General features: G+C 41.5%; 1 protein-coding gene across 1 annotated transcript; it reads left to right on the top strand.

The window, feature by feature from the left end:
• The first annotated feature begins 21,899 nt into the window (after positions 1-21,899).
• Positions 21,900-22,880, top strand: LOC119804223 (melanoma-associated antigen B4-like). The gene has a single exon (XM_038315703.1). The coding sequence runs from the start codon at positions 21,900-21,902 to the stop codon at positions 22,878-22,880; it is 981 nt and encodes a 326-aa protein (XP_038171631.1).
• The last annotated feature ends 3,997 nt before the right edge of the window (positions 22,881-26,877 follow it).

Raw genomic sequence — 26,877 nt, 5'->3', positions numbered from 1 at the left:
GCCTATTACGAGGAGAGAGATGCTCAAAGTTATCAACAAAAGATTCAAGGCACACTTCCCTGAGATCCTCAAGAAAGCCTCCTATCGATTGGATGTGGTGTTTGGCCTTGGGCTGAAAGAAGTCCAGCCACATGGTCAAGCATATGAGCTGGTGAGCAAGCTAGATTTCGAGGATGATGGAAGTAGGAGCAATGAGCTAGGTGTTCCTACCAGGGGCGTTGTGATTGCTCTCCTAAGTGTGATCTACCTAAATAACTACTGTGCTGCCGAGGAGGATGTCTGGTATTTCCTGAGTACAGTAGGAGTCTATGATGGGATCATACATGTCTTCTTTGGGGATATCAGGAAGCTCATCACTGAGCAGCTAGTGCAAGAAGAATACCTAGAATACCGTCAGGTTCCTAACAGTGATCCTGTATCCTATGAGTTCCTGTGGGGCCCGAGAGCCTATGCTGAAACAAGCCAGATAAAGGTGATGGACTTTTTAGCCAAGATCAGTGAAGCCTTGCCTGGGGTTTGTTTATCTCGTTATGAGCAGTCTTTGATTGAAGAGGAAGAGAAAGCCCAAGCTGCAGCTGCAGCCAAGTCTGGCACTAAAGGCAAGGCCAAGGGACGTACTAAGACCAAGTTAAGTCGTCCTCCTCACAAGTGAGGTATAAAGTAGCCTGTGCTTTATGATCAAAATGGTCTGTTCATGTTTTTGCAAATAAGCTGTTGATAACCTTTTGGGGGACTTTTAGCAAAATTTTAACTTTGGGTTAAATGTACACAGATAAATTTTGTAGTCCGTTCTTTCACTGCTTTTACTAAGTTGGGAACTCAAATGTTTTGGATTGATTTAAAATACAGTTTACAATTTGACCTGTTCTAAAGATTTGGTGATGTTCATAAGATACTATGGAATTAGATTAAGAAAATGGTGTGTGAAATATGAAAGAAAAATATTCAAAAGTGTTATACTTTTCAGTGAATATTTTCTTTTAGTACTTGTTTTCTTGACATTGATGTCAGAGATGTATACTGAGTTTTGTTTCTGATATTAAAATATGAGTGAGAAATTAGCAGAGAAGCAGACCTCTTGTTTTAAAGGTTCATGCTTTAACCAAACACACACTGAGTATCTGCTCTTTCAGAGTTTTCTCCCTGTGTATTGGACATGTTCTATAATAGTAGCAGGAGGTCTCGGATATGCAATGATAGATTCTCTAAGAAATTCTCATTATTGGAGAGAATGGACTAAGTTCTCTACTTCCTAAAGAAACAATAAATGGGGTGATGTGTTGTTTAACAAAATTTTTTTCTATATCCACTACTAGTTATCTTCATGGAAGGAGGTCTTGTTTTTCCTTCTTGTTCATGACCTTGCATACAGCACTTTCTGTAGATCTTTTAGGCAAAGTGTTAAAAAAAATAAGGATAATAATGAATTAGATTAAAATGCTCACATTAATAAATGACACTTTCTGGTAAGTCAGTATAAGCACTATTTAATCACAGATTCTCTGTATGGTACACATGTATCCACTTTATATGAGAAAGAAGTTGTCAAAATCACTTTTCAATAGATAGAAAGACTTAGAAATCTAACTGTTCCCATATTTACATGGCTAGTAAGAGAAAGAATTTAGATTAAGCTGTGATTAAGAGACAACACTTCTGCATTCCTCTTATGTTTAAGCACACTGGGTCTCTTATATCAGTTTTAAATATTATTAAATGAGTCTTAATTGCTCTCACTGCTTCCAGGTCTAGGAGATATATGCCATTTTCTGGACTCTTCAAGCACCTACACACACAAGCTATACAACTATACCCACGGAAATTCCAAGGGATATCAGAGGCCCAGGTGCTGTGGATAATGCTCTTGTACCCTCTAAAGATTTGTCACTTACACTATTTTAATGAAACATGATTTGCCAGTAGCCAGGTGGGAAGTATAATTAGGATGAGCAACAAGAATTCTGGGAAGAGAAAAGGCCCCATCTGCTATTCCACCCAGATGGAGAGGAAGCATGATGAAATGTTGCATTGGAAAAGGTTCTAAGCCACCTGGCTGAACATAGAAAAAAAATTATAGGTTAATTTAAGTTATAAGAGCCAGTTAACAGTAAGACTGAGCTAATGAGTCCAAACAGTTTATAACTGATATAAGCCTCTGTTTTGTTGGGACTGAGCAGCTATGGGACCCAGCAAGAGAGAAAGTTCTGTCTATGAAAGGTAGCCTTAAGCATGCTGGGCTAGGGGTAAGCAGCGGGCTGTAGAACCCATAAGAAACTGCAGTAGGAACACAGGAACCCTTGTGGGTGCCTGAGGGGTGGCATAAAGGATGGGCTCCTCAGGAGAGGAAGCTAAGCCAAGGCAGATGGGACCTGGAAATCCTAGTGCTTCCTCTGAATTCCTAGAGCTGGAATTCCAATTCAAGCTCTGGCCTAGACTGGTGGTTAAAAGTCTCAGGCAAATGGCTTGTTTATCAATTCGTGCCCCAAAATTTGGGAACCAAATGAATCGTGTTTAATAAAAGCTCAGAGAGAGAAATTGGGGTTTACTTGAAGACCCAAAAGCAAAGCAGTCAGCCACTGGCTCTTAACTTTACCTCAGTCTGAAATGGCAATCCCGTCCCTAGGAATCTCAGAATGAGATGTAACTGAGAGCTGTCTCCCCATTTTATAATCCTCTCTAGTTCTGGGATGAAAGGTGTGCACCACTGGGATTAAAGTCATACACCGCACAGTTTCTATGTCAGCAGGTGTGACTACTGGGTTTAAAGAGTTATTGTGGCCTGGTCTGTAAGACTGGCCAGTGAGACTGTTTACTCTCTGCACTTCTGACGTGCTTAATTAATTAAAATACAAATGAAATGTTGCTACACCTAGGAGCAGCTTTCTGAGGTCAAGTAAGAAAGAGGTGGTGAGCTCTGATAAGCTTGAGCTAATAACCTGAGTGAGGATCAGGCAAGACCCGAGTAAAACAGAAGTGCTCAGACAAGGCACATTCTGGACCTAAAGGTAAACACATATGGAAGATCATCTAAGAAAAAACCTCATCTCTCAGTCTCAGAGAGGCCATGAGAACTGTCAGGTTCAACTTATTCTACTGAGTAGTAGAAGTTTTACTCAGTGGTAGGATTTTCTTGGATTGATAGCAATTGGCTCAATTGAACAGACTGTATTGTGTTGTGTGCTGTATGTTAGGTGGGCTTGGTATGTGTGTGTGTGTGTGTGTGTGTGTGTCTGTGTGTGTGTGTGTATGTAATACTGCCTTATTGAACAGAGTGTGTTTGTGTGTGTCAGCGCATAAAAATGCCTAACTGAATTGAGTGTATTTGAGTGTGTATAATACTGCCAACTGAACAGTGTGTGTGTGTGTGTGAGCACGCCTGTATTACTGCCTAACAAGAATCAACATAATCCCAACTGTAAATGAGGAGAATAACAGAAAGAATGATGAGAGTCATAAATATTGTAATAGTCAATCATGTTCACTTCAGTCTGGGACATCACAAGGACTTGAGGAACACTGGAAAATTGTTCTGTCTCAGGTTCTCATAGGCTATCTTTCTAGTTTATACCAGAAACCTGATAACTCCAACCCACATACTACTTTCACTATAACTCACCCTGGGAACTCTTGGCAGGTCAACTACAACAAGGCAAATTTCACTTCTAACTAGAGAGTGTCTTAGATTTGAGGCTGTTGGAATGAGACTGAAGGTCTCAGATAATGTCAGGGTATAGAAGAATATGATTAGAAATCATTTCATTGTTTTTTGTTTCAGTCATGTTCCATTCTCCCACAGGTCTCTGGGCTGTCCAATTTCTACTTCCTAGCCGTGCGTGCTAAACCAAAGAGTAGTTGGCCACCATTGCCCAAGTACAACTTGCAGGCAGGATAGAGTGTAGGTCGAGGGTTTTATGGCTAGGTTGGTGGCCAGGTTCCTGTTTCTGTAACCTGTGGAGAAATGTCTCATGCCACTTTCCTGTCCAGAATCATCAGAAAGGATTCCTCTGACAGCAGATGGGAACAGGCTCTGAGACCCACAGCCAGATATTCTGCAGAGAGTCTAATTTGGAGGTCTCCATAGAGTCCAACCCCTGAGAGACTGGGGAACTCCAGTGATTGGAGGAACGATTAGAGCATTCAAAGAGGGTGGAGGACAACAGGAGGACATGACCCAGCAAATCAGCTAAGCAGGGCTCATATGGGCCAACAGAGACTGGACTAGCAAGCACAGAATCTGTATAGATATTTGCCAGGTCCTTTGTGTATATGTAATGACAGTTTGCTTGATGCTATGGTATCCTGTTTTGTCCTATTTGGCTGCCATCCCTTGGAATCCTTGTCTTTTCTGAAGAGGAAACAGAGGTGGGGTGGATCTGCGGGAGCATGGAGGAGATAGCTGGGAGGAGTGAAGGGAAGGAAAATTATAGTCAGGATGTATTGTATGAGAGAAGAATATTTCCAATAAATGAAAGAGAGAGTGGTTTCCAATACAATTTTGTCAGAATTTTCTTCCAAGGGAAAAAAAAACAGAAGAACATAAAGGACCAAATAAATTCATATACAAATCCCTTATAAGCACAAACGAGAATGGAGATATGTAAAGACACTTCATATGAAATGAAAAAGGGAAGCTTGCCAGATTATGTCAGGGGTTGTGTTGGTAAAAAAAGAAAGTGTGAATCTGTATCTCATATTGGTGAGTGACACACCGAATCCTCTCTATTGTCACCATCTGGGACTCAAGGTAATGTCAGTCAGATCTCTGTCAGTTTCCACTTTAGGTGAATTGCACAGTTCAAGGCTTGGTTCTAGGCTTGAGTCTCATGGCACCTCAATTGGATCTATTAGGAATGCCGATTCTTTTAATGGGGAAACATTCTTTTGCTTTCCTGTCATCAACAACCAATTGTAAAGCCTTGATCTTTTCACAATTTTTTTCTGGTATGTAGCCAGGAAATACCTTTCCTTCCTTCTGCCTAGTGGTTGTGCGGGAGACACAAGGCTCATGCAGAGGACATAACTTATCATAAGGAGGGGAGCATAGCTCGTGAGATGACTAAGTTGGTACATTTCATGTGGCCCAAGAATGAGCACCTTAATTCAATCCATAAGCACTCATCTTAAAAACCAGGTGCTGCGATGGGATCTTGAAGCTCAGTGCTTCATAGGTGTGGGATGCCCTTCTGTAAGTTATGAATATGTTTTATTACCTTTCTTTAAAGTAAATAGGCTAACTGGCCAATGTCTAGACAGAATAGAGCCAGGCAGGAAATCCAAGCAATCATACAGAGAGAAGGAAAGTGGAGTCAGGAGGGCACCAGCAGCACTGGACAAGCAAGATATAAGGTAATAAACCACGAGCCTTGTGGTAAAATATCAAAGAGTAGAAATGGGATCATTTCTAAGTAAGAACTAGTTTGTAGTAAGCCTGAGCTACAGGCCAAACTTTTATAATTACTGTAAGTCTTTGAATTTTTGTTCAGGAACTGATGGGCAGGAGAAAAAGCTCCATTGACACATACCCTTTGGCTTAGCTGGCCATCCTGACTAACCAAACTAGTGAGATCTAAGTTAGTGAGAAACCCTGTCTCAACAAAGAAGCTGGGAAGTATTTAGTAAGACATTAGATTCACTTTTATCCTCTACACATGTGTATGAAGACAGTCAAGTGTCTTTAACATTTAACATACACTCAAAGAGGGAAGAACTAGAGTTTCACCAGGAGGGATACGTGGGCAGGGACTGAAGGGACAATATAATTTAGTATCACAGGGACAGAAAGGTTTATCTGTTTTTCATTATCACACCATGAAACTGTAGAGCAAAGGTGTCAAATGTCTCTTGTCATATCTTCCTTATGTCTAGGACAAGGACATAAAAATACTGTTTGAAAATGGCAGCCATGAGACAGCAGAAGGGGAATATCTTATATACATTGGAGTCAGAGTTTCAAGTTCTCTGCATTCATTACACAACCTCTGTCACTTGCAGAGAAGACGGCTGGAGAAACCAGGTGTAAATGTAGAGACTGCAGTCCAGACAGTTCGAGAACTTCTGCATTTGGGGAACATTGTTGCTAGCTGACAGAGCAGATAATACTTCATAGTGTGAGGTAATCCGAAGCCATATTATTCCAGTCCAGCTGCAGACATACCCCATGTCCATTTTCAGTTCTTTTAAAAATCTTTCCTGTGACCATGCCAAGCCTTTAGCTTAGGGATTTTAGGAGCACCTGATGATTAAATCACTAAAGGGAAGAGAGACGTGTTCTCTCCCATCCAAAACAACAGAGATAAAACATCACACACTGTGCAATGGCTGCATAGAGAATCCAAACAAACATACCCCATTACTGGGTCAGAAGGAACATTATTGGGTTGCCCAGGAATGCATATTTGAGGGATTGGTCACCAATATCTTAGGGCCCCTCATGTTTGGGAAAGCAGGCAGGATAATCCCAAAACCCAGTGGGGGAGGAGGTTGCAACATAAAATCTGACAGAGTTAATTCAACAAGCAGCAGACAAAACTGACCCCCAAAACATTCCTTAACTATAATGTACAGGTAACTTTTCAGGAGAGAAGCAAAAATATTCATGCATACGTTCATACATACATGTATGTGTATATGAACAATGTTTCCCAAAATGGGGAAGTGTTTGGATGTTTGAAGATAAATTTCCATCAGATTCTAGGATAGCTTTAAGTGTGATAATTATTAACTGGCAAGTATTTGGGGAAGAAAACGATATACAGATAACTACATACAAAAGTGGTTTATTGGGCACACTTCTGAAAGTTCTATGCAAAGTTTTTAAAATAAATCACAAAGAGCAGCCTGCTTTAATTAAAATGTGAAATATCTGTTAACAAAAATAACATATCGGTAATTCATTCTAAAAAGAGAGTGCTTTAACAAATATAAAGTATATGTATTAAAAGGGATGCTAAATTAAATAAATATATAGAAATTTTATTGATTTGATATCATAAGGATAAATTCTAAAATACCTCCCTGCTCATCTCTTTCTCTTTCCTTGTTTCTTCATGTCTTTATGTGTCTTACTGGTTTTTTTTTTTTTTTGAGCAACTCTTTTCTCCTTTTAACTTTCTTATATTGCAGTGTCTTTACAATTCAAACAAGTTCTAAAATTTCTTCAGCCTTAAAGTCACAAATCTCTGTTTGGCTTGAGTCAAAGCTTAGGAGGACACTTCAAACTGTGAAAGATAGCCAGATGCAGCTAGGTCTGTGTCCCCACCACAGCATTCCTGAGGATTTATGCTGAAACCCATCTTCAAGCATTGTTTGGGAGTTTCCCTGTCTGTCATTTGACAGACCAGTCCTTCTAGACTTCAGTTCTATTTTCCTTTGCTTCTGCTTTTCCTAACATGAAACCCATTGAATGTCTTAGTGACACTAATATCAAAATAGATATTACCTAGATCCATTCATGGTCTGCTACTGGATCTGTGTATTAGCACACTGCTTTTCTGGGGAATATCTTCATAAAACATGATTCCTGCTGCTTCATATAACAGGTCTGGCAGATATAAAGATTCTCAAAAGGTATATGTAAAAAATGGACTATAAGGCTAATGGGGTTTTTCCAGCCATTCCATTCTGGGGAAAAGAAGAAAATCGGCGGAGTTATTTTCCCTCCGTGAAAGAGATTTGAAACAGTTTTAGCAACTACTTCTCAAATCACTTACATAATTAGACTAAAACCAGATACTAATGAGTCAGTGGTGCTTATAACCACTCCTTGACCTGGAAGGCATGGATGTTCATATATGTGGCCCCCCATTCAAATTTTGTTCTCACTTCAGTACATTGAAGAAAGACTTGATGAATTTATAGTATGATGGAGGAGGGCCATCTGTATATCTGTTGTTTCATTGGTTAATTAATAAAGAAAACTGCTCGGCTTGATAGGTCAGAACATAGGTAGGCAGAGTAGACTGAACAGAATTGTGGGAGAAAGAAAGCAGAATCAGGCAGATGCTTCAGGCAGTCACCATAGGCAGTCGCCATGCCTCTCCTCTCTGAGTTGGATGTAGGCTAAGATCTCTCCTGGTAAGCCACCACCTCGTGGTGTTACACAGATTACTAAATATGGGTTAGTCAAGATGTGAAAATTAGCCAATGAGAGGCTGAAACTAATGGGCCAAGCAGTGTTTAAATGAATACAGTTTCCTTGTGATTATTTCGGGTGTAAAGCTAGCCGGGTGGCAGGACGCAGCCCTGTCACTCCTTCTACACACTGGTATTTGTGTCTGGGTGATCATCCTTGGTATGCTCCCCAATAATATTTTGGAGATTCCCAGTAAGATCCCCATAGAGTAGACTTAGATATTTAGGGGGCTCAGTCTCCTCAGGAGTAGAGAATAGTGTACTGGCTGGAGAGGAATTTTAGTGGGTATTCATCTTGAGATCTTATAAGGTCTACTCATTTGCCACTAAGAAGAGCTATGGTATTAATATTTTCAGTCACAAAGATAGCTAATATTAGTCCTCAGAATAATTTCAAAAAAAACTGGTTACCCCTAGAGACAAATACACTGACACAATTCCCCAGGTTTTTATTGGTGATTCGGGTCAGGCACAGAATAACTTAGTAGAGATAACTTTCTCAGCAATGCACTCTCTGCACATCTTCCCAACCTCAAGGTTTAGCCAGCTCACTGCTTATTGTTTAAGTACTGAATTTCAGTGTCACTTTCTGTCTGGGAAGCCTGACCACTCAGAAATCTCTGCTTTACTCACCATGCCTGTTTGGCGAAACCAGACTAGCATGAGAGAAACTGTGTTATCAGTATGACTCTGTTTCTTAATGTTTACTAAAGAAGTGCTGTGTGACCCTGAAAATGGGATTCATACTTGTACAGAAGTGGGAGAGATATGTGAGGACTTTGTGTGTGTGTATGTGTGTGTGTATGCTGAAAGGGAGCTGAATGTGAAGATAGAAGTGAGAGGATATATATATATATATATATATATATATATATATATATATATATATTAGTGGGTAGAGAGATAAAATATGTAGATATGATATATAGAACAGACCTGTGTATGTAGGAAGTGTAAAGGAAGAAGTATATGGCTGTATGGAGAAGGTAACTGTGTAGAGAGGGATGTGGCTGTGTAAAGAAGTGTGAAAGTAGGTAGCTGTGTGGAGAATATATGGAGACTAAGTGGAGAATGTAACTGTGAAAATAGATATAACTATGTATAGAGGTGCATGGCTGTGTAGACGGGAGATGTATTGTGTAAAGAGAAATGTAACTGTATGTAAAGAGACATAATTATTGTGCAGATAGATTACCAAGACTGAAAGATTCTCAGGATGAAGAAAAAGAGAAGGTTACCATCAGCAAAGCATGTGCTTGTTCCTTTGTTTTGTTTTTTTAATTTAACTTTTTATTAAATTATATAATTTACAAATTTTCACCTCCTCCATTACTTCCATTTCCCTTCCCCTCCCCCCCACACCCCTCCCCCTCCCTCTCCAGTCCAAGGAGCAGTCAGGGTTCACTGCCCTGTGGGAAGTCCAAGTTCCTCCCCCATCCATCCAGGTCTAGGAAGGTGAGGATCCAAAAGACTAGATTCCCACAAAGCCAGTACATACAGTAGAATAAAAACCCAGTGCCATTGTCCTTGGCTTCTCAGTCAGCCCCCCACGTCAGCCGTGATCAGAGAGTCTGGTTTGATCACATGCTCCATCCGTCCCAGTCCAGTTGGCCTTGGTGAACTCCCATTAGATCAGTCCCATTGTCTTGGTGAATGGACACACCACTAGTGTTCTTGACTTCCTTGCTCATGTTCTCCCTCCTTCTGCTCCTCATTTGGGCCTTGGGAGCTCAGTCTAGTACTCCAACGTGGTTCTCTGTCTCTATCTCCATCCAACGTCAGATGAAGGTTCTATGGTGATATGCAAGATAATCATCAGTGTGGCTATAGTAAAGGGCCAGTTCAGGCCCCCTCTCCTCAGCGGCTCAAGGAGCAAGCTGGGGACATCTCCTTGGAAACCTGGGAACCCCTCTAGAGTCCAATATCTTGCCTACCTTCAAATGGCTCCATTAATTAAGATATATACTTCCCTGATTCCATATCCACTCTTCCTCCATCCCAACTGTCCCATTCTCCCAAGTTCTCCCCATCCTCCCCTTCTCACTTCTCTCTCCCCATCTCACCTTACCCCCATCCTGTCCCCACCCCCAAGCTCTCAATATTTGCCTGGAAATCTTGTCTACTTCCAATATAGCCAAAATAATCCTATACAATAAAGGAAGTTCTGGAGGCATTACCATCCCTGACCTCGAACTCTATTACAGAGCTACAGTAATGAAAACAGCCTGGTATTGGCATAAAAACTGAGAAGTCGACCAATGGAATTGAATAGAAAATCCGCATTTTAACCCCAAAACCTATGAACACCTGATTTTTGACAAAAGAGCTAAAAGTATACAATGGAAGAAAGAAATCATCTTCAATGAATGGTGCTGGCAGAACTGGATGTCAACCTGTAGGAGAATGAAAATAGATCCATATCTATCACCATGCACAAAACTCAAGTCCAGATGGATTAAAGATCTCAATATCAGTCTGAACACACTGAACCTGAAAGAAGAGAAAGTGGGAAAGATTCTACAACATATAGGCACAGGAGACCACTTCCTACATATAACCCTGAAGAACAGACAATAAGGTCAACATTGAGTAAATGGAATTTCCTAAAACTGAGACCTTCTGTAAAGCAAAGGACACTGCCAGTAAGACAAAAAGGCAACCTACTGATTGGGAGAAGATCTTCACCAACCCCGAAACAGACAAAGGTCTGATCTCCAAAATATATAAAGAGCTCAAGAAACCAGACTTTCAAATGCTAATTAACCCAATTAAAAAAATGGGGTACTGATCTGAACAGAGAATTCTCAACTGAAGAAGTTCAAATGGCCAAAAGACACTTAAGGTCATGCTCAACCTCCTTAGTGATCAGGGGCATGCAAATCAAAACAACTTTCAGATACCATCTTACACCTGTCAGAATGGCTAAAATCAAAAACACCAATGATAGCCTCTCCTGGAGAGGTTGCAAAGTAAGGGGAACACTCATCCATTGCTGGTGGGAATGCAAACTTGTGTAACCACTTTGGAAATCAGTGTTGGGGTTTCTCAGGAAATTTGGGATCAACCTACCCCAGGATCCAGCAATACCACTCCTGGGAATATACCCAAGAGATACCCGATCATACTACAAAAGCATTTGTTCAACTATGTTCATAGCAGCATTATTTGTAATAGCCAGATCCTGGAAACAACCCAGATGCCTTTCAATAAAAGAATGGATAAAGAATGTGTGGAATATATACACATTAGAGTACTAATCAGCGCTAAAAAAACAATGACATCTTGAATTTTTGCATGCAAATGGATGGAAATAGAAAACACTATTCTAAGTGAGGTAAACCAGACCCAAAAAGATAAATATGGTATGTACTCACTCATTAGTGGATTATAGCCATAGAATTGAGCTTATATTACATGATCCTAGAGAAGATAGATAGGAAGGTGAACCCAAAGAAAAACATGTAGTTATCCTCTTGGATATTGGATGTTCCTTTGTTTCTTAAGTTACCATTAGAAATCATGTGTATTTCTGTATCACACCTCAAATAGAAAAATGTAGCCCAAAAATAGAGAAGAAATTTTCTCAAGTCTAAACTGCTCTGAGGCTTTATTTTTTCCAACCCTGGGTGAGGTCACAGGAGCTGGCATCCCTGGCTGTGGTACCAATTACAAATATGTGCTTACCCAAGAAGGTAGCCATTGTTCATTCCAGAAGACACCCAGAAAGGGATTTCTTAGAAGTTAGAGGAAAACTGGCTGCTGAACTGATCACTTGGAAAATGGCTCGAGAATCAGTGAGGCCCCTCCAAGTCTTGAAATCTCTGCATGAGCCCAATTTATGGGCCACTCCTGAATGCAGGAATGAGCAAGATTGACAGCAGAAAACAAAAAGTGGCTAACCTGGACAGGGGTGGTGGATGGCAGGCAGCTGGTTGTTGATCTCTACCTAGCTGCCCACATTGGGGCAAAGAGGATCCTTGAATTTCTCAGAGTCAGGTATTATGTTTCAAATATGGGAAGCTTGATTAATAACACCACTTATTGATGTGTCACTTCTGCACAGGAAAATCCCAAAATGGGAAGGAAGACCCACAGGAGATTTCAACCAAAGGAGATGGGTCTGAGGCAAATAAACAGAGTTGAACTTGCATGAAATCTTTCCTACTATTCTTGACTATAAACATTAGCTGGTGTTTGTAAATGTCCTTTTAGGGTTGGTGGAGGGCTACTCCATTGGAACAGACTATTCCAATATTTACTAAGAAACTTTTTCAGGAAAAGTTTCTAGGTTTGGACTTCCATAGATTTAAGGTCTGACATGACCCAGCTTTTACTACCAAAGGCTATCAAAATCGGACAAATACATGAAAAGTTCATTAAAAAGCATATCTATAGGCCACAGAGCTCAGATAAGGAAGAAAGGGTGAGTAGAATTCTTAAGAAAATTCTGACCAGTTTGGTGAGGGAAACTTGGGCCAACTTCCTCCCATTTTCCCTGCTTAAGGCCTGATATACTCTTTACCAGGAGTGGATTCCTCCTTTAGAAGTTACGTTTGGAATACTACCTGCCATCCTTCCAAACTCCAAGGTATTCCCCATACAGAAATGTCTTAATCACTTTCTTCTCAAGTCTGCGCAGCCTTTGAAGGAAGGGTGCAAGGCCGTTGACAGGATAGTGAAGGGAATCCTGCCATCTCCCATCTCTGAACCTGTCCACCAGCCCTAATCAGGAGAGAGACATACTTAGTTTGGATAAACAGGATCCCTGCCCAGATAAAAGGGACCCAAACCAGTCTGACAAAGTAGGTGGTGTCATCTCTTGAAAAGAGGTCACTGAGGATGGCATCAGATGCACTGTCATGTGGACCCCTTAGAGATAAAACAGACCACAGTTTTTTAACCCAAAATACACACTCCCCATCAACCCCAAACCTGGATGTGAGAATTTAAAAAAACCAGGGATGGGAAGCTCTATCTTCCAGGTTGATCTCTGCTCCCTTTGTCCCTTCCAGAATGGAATAATGTCAGCCTAGGGGAGAGACAGAGAGGACTGTAAGTCAGGTTGTGGAGAAGACTGACTAGTAAAAGGCCTTCAGGGATTATAATTTTATGCATGCTCTACCAAGGACAAGGTTCCTACATCAGATGCTCAAACTATCTGAGTAGTTGTACTAATGGTCTGATGAAATGGACCTGTTATAACTCAGTGGAAATTTACAGTTCCACTTTATAAATACTTCACTCTATTATCCCTAAGGCACATGCGTATAATAGAGAAGAGAGGAGAGCTCAAGTGGGCCTTGAGTCAATGTCAACAAAAATCAAATGGGCCCTGATTCTGTTCCCAATCCTAGTAAGGGTGGAAATAGCTGGTACAAACTCCAATAGGCACCTCAGCCTTGATTGTTTGGAACTGCACTTTAGGTAACTCGGTTTCTGGATAGACATAGACCCAGGCCACTTGGATAATTCTATTTCAAGCCTGGAGAATCCATTTGACTCACTCAGAGTGGTAATCCTAAAGAAATGTAAGAGGCGAGGCTTCCTTATCTGAGAGAATAAAGAACCTGCATGGCCTGAGGAGAAAACTTGCTATATCTATGTCAACTCACTAGTGCTGATTAAGGAAAACCTTATGATGGTCAGAAAAATCTTCAAACAAAGAAAATAAAGAGGCTGGTGACATGGCTTAGTGGTTAAGAGCACTGGCTGTTTTTCCAGAGGTGCTGAGTTCAATTCCCAGCAACCACATGATGGCTCACCATCATCTGTAATGAAAATAAAGATCAATTAATTGGTGTCTCAGTCTTGTTTAAATGGTCTCCGTGGCTGACCACTTTACTGTCACCAATGGTCAGATCTGGCAAATGATGAGACCCCTGCATCCTCAACTGCATGTTCAATAAGCTAGCGGTCCATGGGATCAATTGTGGTCTCCTAGAAAAGGACAAATCACCAATCTGACTCATGCTCAAAGAACCAGAGGGGAATGTAACTGGGCAAGACAATACAGAGGTTCCTCCATCTTGTATTCCTGATGAGACCACTTCAGACATAAACCAGAATTTGATCCCCTTGTTGGAGAATCCCTAGGAAATATATCAAATCTATAATAGGTCCTGAGGCCAAGTTTCCCCAGATAACAAGTTGGCGCCCTTTAAATTTCTTGCTTTTGCAGAACCCTACCTCTTCCAGTAGCAGCTTCTCTGAGCCTCTGTTAAACTGCTTGCAACCTGTCCCTCAAGATGCAGAGCAAAATACCAGGATTTAGGTCTTGTTTTTAAAAGCCGCTTACTCTAAATCAGTGGTTCTCAACTTTCCTGATTCTGTGAACCTTTAAATCAGTTCCTCATGTTGTAGTGATTCCCAACAATAAAATTTTTTCTGTTGCTACTTCACAACTAGAATTTTGCTATTGCTGTACATAGTTATGTAAATATCTGTGTTTTCTGCGTGTCTTAAGTGACCCCTGTGAAAATGTCACTCAACCAGAAAGGGGAGGTGACCCAGAGGTTGAGAACCACTGCTCAAAGTCCTTGGGGCTAAAATTAATTCCCAAATAATTAAGTATAGCCCCAACCAGCTATACACTCTGCACTGACTCACTCTCAATTGAATGTGACCTGTCATTCCAGTGAACTTCCATCACAGGTTCAGCTTTATTTTGGCTCATAGCAAATGGAATCTTTAAGAAACAAAATAATGATAAAAGACAAAACGTATATTTAATTAATGTTACCACTTAGGTAAAACAAGTAGAGATTGGTAATGGTTCTAGATCTTTGTTTGGATCAATTCACATGACTTTTTCTAATCCAAAATATTTAATCCTGCTTTTAAGGACAAGATGTACATAATGATACATCACTGATCTAAATGTTATCTCCAGCAAACAGCAAGAAATTGTGTTAAACTCTGTATTTTCATCTAGAATTACTTTTAAAGCCCTCTCAGGTTTTATGTTGAGTCAGTTTACCACGTTGGAGCACCAATTGTTACAGGGAGAGTTCCCACAGTTTGTCCCAGCTGCCAGGCTATCTTACACCTGAAATAACCACACAGAAATTGTATTAATTAAATTACTGCTTGGCCCATTATCTCTAGCTGCTTATTGGTTAACTCTCACATCTTGATTTAACCCATTTCTATTGATGTGTGTTCACCACAAGGTTGTAGCTTACTGGAAAAGATTTAGCATGTCTGACCTGGCATCTCCATGGTGGCTCTATGTCTGCCCATCATCCCAGCATTCAGTTCTGTCTCCCTGCCTACCTGTCACCAGGCCCAAAGCAGATTTTTTATTTACCAATGAAAGCAACACAAATACAGAACGACCTTCTACACCACCATTTGAGAGCTGGGAAGTTTTGTTAGTTTAAAAGGGCAACTTCACCAAACAAAATTCAGTAAAAACAAATACAAGTTATTGAGGAATATACCTTCAAGTTATAAAGGTGTGAGGATAAATACAAGTGATCAGATTTCTCTATCATGCTGCCTCTATGGTTTTAAATATACTTCTCATGGTGCAAAAATATCTGTCACAGTCATCCTGACATAAATGTGGTCCTGTTTATACAAAGTATATGTCTAAAACTTATGTTTTCACAAACGCAAAGAATTCTTGTGAGTTCCACGGAACAGAATAGAAGGATCCAAATTAAGCAGATCAGATACACACCTCTCCAATTCCCTGTTCCTAATTTTTTTTCTAAACTTAACTTTGTCCTCAGTTCTGCCAATATCTTAACAGGTGTAAGAGACACCAGACATTTCCATACCAAATACAGCAGACAGGAACAAACAGACCAGGTACACCAGTATGTGACCAGTACCCAGTTTTCTCAGGTTCCCCCTCAAAGATGCCCACAAATAAGCAGGAAGGCATCTTGATAATCCGCTGCCACAATTCCTTTAACCTGTTGTTCTAAATGCCTGCCTTCTTCTTATTAAAGAAAAAAGAGAGATGGGAATGTAATAGTCTGCTCTGTCCATAAGACACAAGACATGCCCTCTCTCTCTATCCTGACTCCTGTCCTTGTGTGCTCTCTCTCTCTCTCTCTCTCTCTCTCTCTATCTCTCTCTCTCGTCTCTCTCTCTCGTCTCATCCTCTCTCTTCTCTCTCTCTCTCCTCTCTCTCTCTCTCTTCTCTCTCTGAAGCAGCTTCTGTCTTTCCCTCTCCCCTCTTCCCTTACCTATCACTCCTCTCTCTCTGACTTTCTCTCTCTGTTCTTTCCACCTCTCCCCTTCCTTTCCATACCCCAGTAAATAAATATACTCATCACTCTGCAAACATGCCTCTCCATGTATGTGTCTCTCACTTGCCATGTGGCTCTCTGCCAGGTCCCTGTTGCCACTTCAGGGACCTGCAGCTTGGTCTCGGTGGGACCCACTGCCTTGTGCCGCCACTTGGGGATCTGCAACACTTTACACAACCACAACTCACTTACTTATGCTTATAAGTGTATCTAAGATACCATATGTCTACTGTGTTTTAGATATAACCAACTGAGCTTTGTATTAAAATCACCTCTTTATAGTTGTTTTTTGAAATTTGTAATAGCAATCATAATGTTAAGATAAAGTTTGATGTAACAGGTTGTTTACAAATATATTTGTAACTAATTTAAAATTACATGTAGGTTAAAAACTTAAATGTTGATTCAATAACCTGAGATATAATACTTGATATTCTACAACAATATTTCTTTTCTTTTTTGTTGTTGTTTTTGTTTCTTTGTGAGACAGGATTTAACTGTATAGTCTGGCTGTCCAGAAACTCACTCTGTAGACTAGGTTAGGCTCAGACTCACAGAGATCCACCTGCCTCTACCCTCCCAAGTGCTGGGATTAAAGGGTTGCTTCACACCACTGCCCAGTTCACAATATTTTATTAAGTATTTTTTATTCTCAATATTATTTCAATAGATCAATATTTAAAGCCGATTACTAAATTTTAATTTTAAAAAAAATGTTTTTCAATTGAAAAGCTTTTGCTGTTTGGATTGAGAGTCATTGCTTTAATCATGGAAATTATTGTGTTCAGAGAGTGGTAGTCACACAAAATATGGCTAATAAATTGAACAGTGCTGTAAAACTTGTTCTACTGGACACATATTTCCACGAAGAGAGGTACCTCAATACCCTGACCCGTGCTTCTGGCTGGAAAGTTGGGGGATGGGAGCATGATGAGGCTTCCACTTTTGGGAAGTGAGGGGAGTGAATTGATACCAAAGGTCCAAAATCAGTAGAAGAGAAGATGCCAGGAACCTCAGAAGTCATGCAGTTGAGCCAGCAGACAGTGTATTTGGTGCATCTCTTCTCTGCCTAGAGGGTCACTGCAAGCACCCTAATAGCCTTTAAGCGACAGAATCCCAGGTCTGCAAGGTAGAGTTCCTGCTCAAAGCCAAAATCAATCTGAGAGAGTCTCTGTAGATTGAAAGGAATTTTCTCCTAAGAGAAAGTGTGGGCTCAGACACATGACCCTGCTGTCAGGCCCAAGAAACTCAAACCTTGAGAACCATGTGAGAAAGTTGCCCAGATCAGCTCCTTTGGGACTCGGAAAGGTGTGGCTTCCTATGGAGACTGGACCAGAACCTGAGACATTTCTTGGCTCTGGACAGGAGTTGGACACACCAATCTCAGATCCAGGACAAAGCTGGCAACCTATGTAGTAAATCTAGACTTCCACTTAAAGAACTGAGGCAAGGGGGCGATTATGTGTTTAGGTGCAGACTTGGGTGCATATGGGGCAGGAGCTCGAGCTTCACTCTACCTAGATGAGACTTGCTAGACAGCAGTTGTGCCCTTGTGACCTTTATTAACGCCCCCCACAACCCCAAGGTGGTGGTGGGGGTGGGGTGGGGTGGAGTTTCCTGGAGAGCAGAAGAGTATGGCTGAAAGCTGAGAATTCAGTTCTAAATAGAAGAAGACTGGCATGTAACCTGGGGTAGGACATGCGAAATAGGAGAGAGAGGGAGGTGGGCTCAGGTAGTGTATGGTGGAGTTGGAAGCTAGGCGAGGTGGATAAGGCGTGAATTAACTGGGGCTTCAGAGGCTCTGGTTTTAATCTCTGCATGAAATAGCTCAAGAAATGTGTAGGCAGTGGGAAGGATTAGTGTCTTAGGGAAGTACAGTAAGGAAACCAGACTCTCCTCTAAATTCCTCCACAGCAGTCCGGTTCCTTAGTAACCTGGCCCTGCTGTCACTCTTTAGAGCCCGCCCCTGGCCGGATATGGTTTATCCTCTCTTCCTGTGATGGCGGGAGGAACTGGATCTTAGTGCCGCTGGCAGGGAAGCCACCTCTCCTGTTCAGACCCAGCTGCCAGAGAGTCCTCAGAGAGGTCTGCATTCAAGGTAAGGACCCTGAATATGTACCAAGGGGGATATGTCTGGAATAATCACAGGAGCTGTGCTAGCTTTCACTCAGGCTTTACCCGGGAAAATATGAGGCGTCTTGTAGTTTTGTATGCTTCTAGGAGGAAACGGGACCCCCCTCCACTCTTAGATGGTAACTCTGATTTTAAATATTGGTGGCTTCGTAGGTCACAATTAAGCCAGCCTTTGACCTTTCTAAATATAAGGCACGAACCTTGAACTGAATTCACGTTTAGTGTGAGCTGTCCTGGCCTTGGGCTCTAAAGTGCCCCCTTGTCGAGTACAGAAGCAAAGGAAGTCTATTGGACTTCATCACCAGGAAAATCGGTAGTTAGTGTTCAGTGGTATGAACAACCAACTCCTGCGAGCTCTGGACTTCTTTTTTTTTGTCACTGTCATCCTAGGACTTCATTTTTTCTCATTTTTTTTATTAAAAATTTCCATCTCCTCTCCTCCTCCCCCTTCCCTCTCCCTCCCCTCCACCCATACCCCCCATTCCTTCCCTCTCCAGGCAAAGAGCCCTCACGGTTCCCTACCCTATGTTAAGTCCAAGGTTCTCCCAACTCCCCCCTTAGAGACAGGGTTTCTCTGTAGCTTTTGTGGCTGTCCTGGAACTAGCTCTTGTAGACCAGGCTAGACACGAACTCAGAGAGATCTGCTTGCCCCTGCCTCCCAAATGGTAGATTTAAAGGCTTGGGGCATCACTGCCTGGCTCTCTGCCTGAGCTTAGATGCCTGAGTTAGTGCTTACAACCCAAACCTAGGAAAAACACGCGAAGAGCACTGGATTGGCTGGTCCTGCCCAACACAGGCTTGTTGGAAGTTCTCAGGGACCAAGAGAAAGAGATACATTGAAGATTAAGATAGCTATGGCCATCTCAGGATGTTGTGAGGAAGTGTTATGTGCAGAAGATACCCAGAGGCTTTGGTTAGCCACTCCCATCCCGTGGGAGTCAAAGAAAAGCCTAACTCTGGGAGCCACTCCATCCTCAGGTATCAGAGGAAAGTCTATCTCTGGTAGCCACACCCATCCTGTGGAGGCAGAGGCAATCCTATTTCTGGTAGCTACTTGCAACCCATGGAAGTCAGAGGGAAGCCTATTGCCTGTTGCCACTCCCATCCTGTGGAGTCAGTAGAAATGCTACCTCTGGTAGCCACTCCCATCCCTGTGGGATGTAGAAGAACTCTTAACTAGGCTAGGCATGCCCATCCTGTGGCAATCAGGGGAAAGCCTAACTTGGGCGAGCAAGCATATCCCCTGGGAGTCAGAGGAATCCTAACCTGTGCAGTCATGCCTAGTGTATGTCACTCATAAGGAATGCTATACCAGAGAAAACTAGAGTTTTTGTTTTGAGATAGATTTTCTCTGTAGCTTTGAAGCCTCTCCTAGAACCCACTCTGTTTTCCACACACGACTGGAACACAAAGAAATCCATGTACCTCTGCCTCCAGACAGCTGGGAGGGACCAAAGGATTCACAGCCACCACCCAGCTATCTGGAAGTTTTTTTTTATGATTTTTGTTTTTTATTTTTTCAAGACAAGGTTTCTCTGGTGAGCAGTCCTAGCTGTACTGGAACTAGCTATTGTAGAGCAGGCTGACCTTGAACTCACAGAGATTCACCTTCCTTTTATATTGTCCCAAACTACTTTATGAATCAGAAATGGAGCCCAGCAATGATGGCACAGATCCCAGCATTTGCGAGGCAGAGGCAGGCAGATCTCTGTGTGTTCGAAGCCATCCTGGTTTCTGCAAAGCATGTTCCAGGTTCCAGGTCTAATAGGGCTATTACACATAGAAACCCTGTCTTTAAAAAAAGAAGGAAAAATCAGAAATGGAAGTATAGGCAGAGAGCACAGCTGGTGTATAGTGTTTGCTTAGCATTCGTGAAACCCTACGCAAAGTGGCAAAGATGACAAAAGCAGCCACTATTTAATATAAATAAATAATGTGGAAGCGTTAAAAGTCTGCTACCAATCCTCTCCTGTATTGTTAGGAAGAAGTACGAAGATAATGGGAAATTGACCAGGATGAGCAGAAAGGAAGAGAGGAAATACAGCAGTGGTTGAGAGAAGCGGGGAAGCTTATGATACCAGGTGTGCATATCGGGAACTTACAGCAGTTCCCATCACTTCACCAAATGAGTGTGGACAAAGAAAACAGGGTCAGCTTCAATGTCTGGGCAGGATATTTACATCCTGGCTGGATGAAAACTGAAATCTAACACATGGCACAGGGATATTTAAAATGTCCTGAATTAGGAGCTGGTAATGTGACAGCCCTCTGTGCTCCTCTAAGTGTGTTCTCTGAGAAGGGACAGCCTTGGTCTCCTATAGGCACACTTTAGCCTTGGTCTCCAGTACCTAACATCAGTGAAGATATATGGAGGTGAGGGAATCACTTCCATAATAATGGGGCCACTGCAAGTCAGGCGCTATAGTGTGACTTGGACATGTATACTTGTCCTGACTAGCCACAGGCTCTGTTCCCAGGGCTTTGTCAGCACAAGAGGGCAAAGGATAGCCTTGTGAGTTTCAGGATCTCCATCACATCTTGTCTATGTGTTTTCTCCCACTGCACATCAGGCTTTTTGGTCTTTCCCTTTTTTAAAAAAAGTCAGTATTTTTGTATATAGCTCTGGTTTCCCCAGAATACAAATGTAAACCAGGATGGCTTTTAAATAATGGAAGTCTTTTTGCCCAACTTTCTGAGTGCTGTAATTATTTTGCTTTTGAATTTTTATTTAATATATGTGCACTGTATTTTTATCTTTTCTCATCTTCTCACTCCATCCCAACCCTTTCCTCTCCATGTTGTCTCAAACCCACAGCCCGTTTTATAATTATCGTTACATATGTGACAATATATACATATATCCATATATATATGTATATATTGTTTTATGTAACAATAATATCAATAGTGTAAGTAATAATAATAAAAAACATGCATTCGTTATATAATGACATAAATACAGCCGAATATGTCCATTTAGTGTTGCTTACATATATATGGTTTTAGGACTGAGCGATTATGCCTGCAGAAGACTGAATCTTGCTCTTGTAACACACACTGTCTACAGTACTTCATCTATGCGTATGGCCTTGTGAGATTTCTCCATTCATGTTCTGTGAATTGGTGTTGTCATTCAAGTTCAAGTCTCCTTTGGGCTTCCTTACTCCGGGATTCTGTGAAACATCGCAGCAGCCTAGTACTAGATGTGAGCAGAATTGAGAGTGTCAAACACCAGAGAAAGGCAAGCCATCCTTTACCCTCAACAGTATATATAAGGTGACCAGAGGTGAGGAATACAGTGAGTGCTTAGAACACTGATGTCATTATAATGTGGAGACAAGACGGGAAAGAATAGCTGAAAGCCTGAGTGTTCTCAACATGCTCAAAGTGCTCATAGTACGTTATTTTCCTGATTCAGGTATCTCTGTTACCTGTTTGTACTACCAAGACTCTGTCCTGCTGTCCCTGACTCCAGCCATCATGCCAAGGGGACAGAAGAGTAAGGCACGTGCTCGTGAGAAACGGCGCCAGGGGCTCAAGGATGCTCAAGCAAGGAGCCAGAGAAAGCAGAGTCACCTGCTGGCTCTGATCAAGCTTCAGGAGATGCTAAGGCCAAGCACTTCTACTGCTGACTTCCCACAGCAGTCTGAAAGCTCAGCACCCAGCAGCCCTGCCAGCCAGGAAGTGACCCATGGAAGGTCTGATAAGGGTGACCAGGTCCCAAGAGATAGAAATGTGCATTCCTCCGGGGCTCTACTGTCCACTAGAAGCATGCAGATGGATCTTATGACAAGGAAGACGGGAATGCTGATGGAGTACATGCTCCTCAAATATAAAGTGCAGCAGCCCATGAAGAGGGGAGAGATGCTCAAAGTTATCAACAAAAGGTTCAAGGCACACTTCCCTGAGATCCTCAAGAAAGCCTCCTATCGATTGGATGTGGTGTTTGGCCTTGAGCTGAAAGAAGTCCAGCCACATGGTCAAGCATATGAGCTGGTGAGCAAGCTAGATTTCGGGGATGATGGAAGTAGCAGCAATGAGCTAGGTGTTCCTACCAGGGGCATTGTGATTGCTATCCTAAGTGTGATCTACCTAAATAACTATTGTGCTTCTGAGGAGGATATCTGGTATTTCCTGAATGCATTAGGAGTCTATGATGGGATCATACACGCCATCTTTGGGGATATCAGGAAGCTCATCACTGAGCAGCTAGTGCGGGAAGAATACGTAGAATACCGTCAGGTTCCTAACAGTGATCCTCCATCCTATGAGTTCCTGTGGGGCCCGAGAGCCTATGCTGAAACCAGCATGATGAAAGTGATGGACTTTTTAGCCAAGATCAGTGAAAACCATTCCTGAGTATTACTCATCTCGTTATGAGCAGGGCTTTGATTGAAGAGGAAGAGAAAGCCCAAGCTGCAGCTGCAGCCAAGTCTGGCACTAAAGGCAAGGCCAAGGGACGTACTAAGACCAAGTTAAGTCGTCCTACTCACAAGTGAGGTATACTAAGGTAGCCTGTGCTTATGATTGAAAAGGTCTGGTCATCTTTTTGCAAATACGCTGTTGATAATCTTTCGGGGGACTTTTAGCAAAGTTTTGACTTGGGGTTAATGTACACAGATAAATTTTGTAGTCTGTTTCTTTACTGCTGTTTACCAATTTTGGAGCTCAAATGTTTTGGATTGATTTGAAATACAGTTTACAATTTGACATGTTTTAAGGATTTGATGATGTTCATAAGCTACTATGGAATTAGATTAAGAAAATGGTGTGTAATATATGAAAGAAAAAATATTCAAAAGTGTTATACTTTTCAGTGAATATTTTCTTTTAGTCCTTGTTTTCTTGGCGTTGATAACAGGAATATATACTGAGTTTTGTTTCTGATATTAAAATATGTGTGAACAAATAGCAGGGAATCAGACCTCTTATTTAAAATTTCATGCTTTTTCCAAACACGCACTGCAAAGCTGTCACCCTGTGTAATGGACATGTTCGATAATAGAAGCAGGAGGTATGGCATATGCAATGGTAGATTCTATAAGAACTCTCATTATTGGACAGAGTGCAATAAGTTCTCTATTTCCAAAGAAACAATAAATGGGGGTGGTATCTTGTTCAACAGAGAATATCTATTTATATTCATTACTAGTTATCTTCAGGGAAGAAGGTCTTGTTTTTCCTTCTTGTACATGACCTGGCATACAGTACTCTCTGTAGAATCTTTTAGGCAAAATGTTAAGAAAAATAAGGATAAAAATGAATTAGACTTAAATGCTCACATTAATAAATGATACCTTCTGGTTCAAGCACAGATTTTTTTTGTACTATACACATATCGCTTTTATGCAAGAATGACATCATCAAAATCATTTCTCCATGGATAGCAGACTTACAAATCTAAATGTTTCCATGTTTCCATGGCTAGTAAATGAAGAATTTAGATTAAGCATGTGATTTAGAGATGACACTGCTGTATTCCACTTATGTTTAAACACACTGTGACTCTTATATCAGTTTTATTTTCAATATTGCTAAATGAGTCTTAATGTCTAGCAGTGCCTCCAGCTCTAGGAGATCCATGCCCTCTTCTGGCCTGTGCAAGCACCTACACACACAAGTCATAAAACTATACCCACGCAAATTCCAAGTAAATCAACACCAGGTACTGTGGGATAATGCTCTTGTACCCACGAAAGAATTGTCACTTGCATTGTTTTAATGAAACATGATTGGCCAGTAGCCAGGCAGGAAGTATAGACAGGGAGAGCAGCCTAGGAGAACTCAGGAAAGAGGAAAGGCTCCTTCTGCGGTTACCACCCAGATGGGACAGGAAGCAAGATGAAATGCTGCATTGAAAAAGGTTCCAAGCCACCTGGCTGAACACAGATAAGAATTGTGGGTTCATTTAAGATATAAGAGCTAGCTAACAATAAGACTGAGCTAATGAGGCCAAACAGTTTATAACTGATATAAGCCTCTGTGTTTTGTTGGGACTGAGCAGCTTTGAGACCCAGTAAGAGAGGAACTTCTGTCTATGAAAGGTAGCCTTAAGCATGCAGGGCTAGGGGTAAGCAATGGACTGTAGGACCCACAGGAAACTGTAGTAGGAACACAGGAACCCCTGTTGCTACCTGAGGGGTGGCATAAAAGATGGGCTCCTCAGGAGAGGAAGCTAAGCCAAGGCAGATGGGACCTGGAAATCCTAGTGCTTCCTCTGAATTCCTAGAGCTGGAATTCTAATCCAAGCTCTGTCCTGGCATGGTGGCTAAAAGTCTCAGGCAAATGGCTAGTTCGTCAATTTTTGCCCCAAAATTTGGGAACCAAATGAATCGTGTTTAATAAAAACTCAGAGAGAGAAATTGGGGTTTACTTGAAGACCCAAAAGCAAAGCAGTCAGCCACTGGCTCTTAACTTTACCTCAGTCTGAAGTGGCAATCCCCGTCCCTAGGAATCTCAGAATGAGATGTAACTGAGAGCTGTCTCCCCATTTTTATAATCCTCTCTAGTTCTGGGATGAAAGGTGTGCACCACTGGGATTAAAGTCATACACCGCACAGTTTCTATGTCAGCAGGTGTGACTACTGGGTTTAAAGTGTTATTGTGGCCTGGTCCTGTAAGACTGGCCAGTGAGAATGTTTACTCTCTGCGCTTCTGACATGCTTAATTAATTAAAATACAAATGAAATGTTGCTACAACCTAGGAGCAGCTTTCTGAGGTCAGGTAAGAAAGAGGTGGTGAGCTCTGATAAGCTTGAGCTAATAACCTGAGTGAGGATCAGGCAAGACCCGAGTAAAACAGAAGTGCTCAGACAAGGCACAGTCTGGACCTAAAGGTAAACACATATGGACATATCATCTAAGAAAAAAACCTCATCTCTCAGTCTCAGAGAGGCCATGAGAACTTCAGGTTCAACTTATTCTTCTGTGTAGAAGTTTTTCATCAGTGTTAGAATCTCCTGGATTGATAGATTGATAGTGATGGCCTCAATTGAACAGACTCTCTCTCTCTGTGTGTGGTGTGTGTTTGTGTGTGTGTGTGTGTGTGTGTGTGCGCGCGCGCGCGCTGTGCTGAATTTTCTCAGAGAAGTGAGAAGATTATATATATAGTATATGTATATATACACACACATATATCTGAGTTGGGAAAGAGAGCTTGAAGATGTAGCAATATAGAAGACATGTATATAGTAAGAAGTGTAAAGGAAAGAGTATATGGCTGTATGCAGGAAAGGTAACTGTGTAGAGAGGGATGTGGCTGTGTAAAGAAGTGTAAAAGCAGCTGATTGGAGAATATATGGAGTCTAAGTGGAGAATGTAACTGTGAAAATAGATACAATTATGTATAGTGGTACATGGACTGTATATACGGGAGATGTATTGTGTAAAAACAAATGTAACTGTATGTAAGGAGACATAACTGTGCAGAGAGATTGCCAAGAATGAGAGATTGTGCAGGATGAATTAAAGAGAAGGTTAACATCAGAAAAGCATGTGCTTGTTCCCTTGTTGCATAAGTTATTATTAGAAATCATGTGTATTTCCATATTACATCTCAGATAGAAAAACGTAGCCCAAAGATAGAGAAGGATTTTCTTAAGTCCAAAACTGCTCTGAAGGCTTTCTTTTTTCCAACCCTGGGTGAGGTCACAGGAGCTGGCATCCCTGGCTGTGGCACCTATTACAAGCTATTTGCTTACCCCAAAAGGTAGCTATTGTTCATTGCAGAAGACATCCAAAAGGGATTTCTTAGACGTCAAGAGAAACTTAGCTTCTGAATTGATCACTTGGAAAATGGCTGGAGAATCAGTGAGTCCTCTCCAAGTCTTGAAAACTCTGCAGGAGCCCAATATATGAGCAACCCCTGAATGCAGTAATGCACCCTGGGGCAAGATTGACAGTATTAGACAAAAAGTAGTTAACCTGGAGAGGGTTGGTGGATGGCAGGCAGCTGGTTGTTGATCTCTACCCTAGCTGCCCACATTGGGGCAAAGAGAACTCTTGAATTTCTCAGACCTAGGTATTATGTTTCAAATATGGAAAGCTTGATTAATGATACCACTTTTTGATGTGGCACTTGTGCTCAAAAAAATCCCAAAGTGGGAAGGAAGACCCACAGGCGATTTCAACCCAAGGAAATGGGTCTGAGGCACATAAATAGAGTTGGACGTACATAAAACCTTTCCTACTATTCTTGACTATAAACATTTGCTGGTGTTTGTAAATGTCCTTTCAGGGTTGGTGGAAGCCTACTCTATTGGAACAGACTATTCCAATAGTTACTATAAATTTTTTCAGAAAAAGTTTCTAGGTTTGGACTTCCCTAGCTTTGGGGTCTAACATGTCCCAGCCTTCA

The sequence above is a fragment of the Arvicola amphibius genome, chromosome X, assembly GCF_903992535.2.
Source record: "Arvicola amphibius chromosome X, mArvAmp1.2, whole genome shotgun sequence".
Taxonomy (NCBI): domain Eukaryota; kingdom Metazoa; phylum Chordata; class Mammalia; order Rodentia; family Cricetidae; genus Arvicola; species Arvicola amphibius.
The sequence above is the reverse complement of the archived record's forward strand: the minus strand, read 5'-3'. Positions and strand labels throughout refer to the sequence as shown.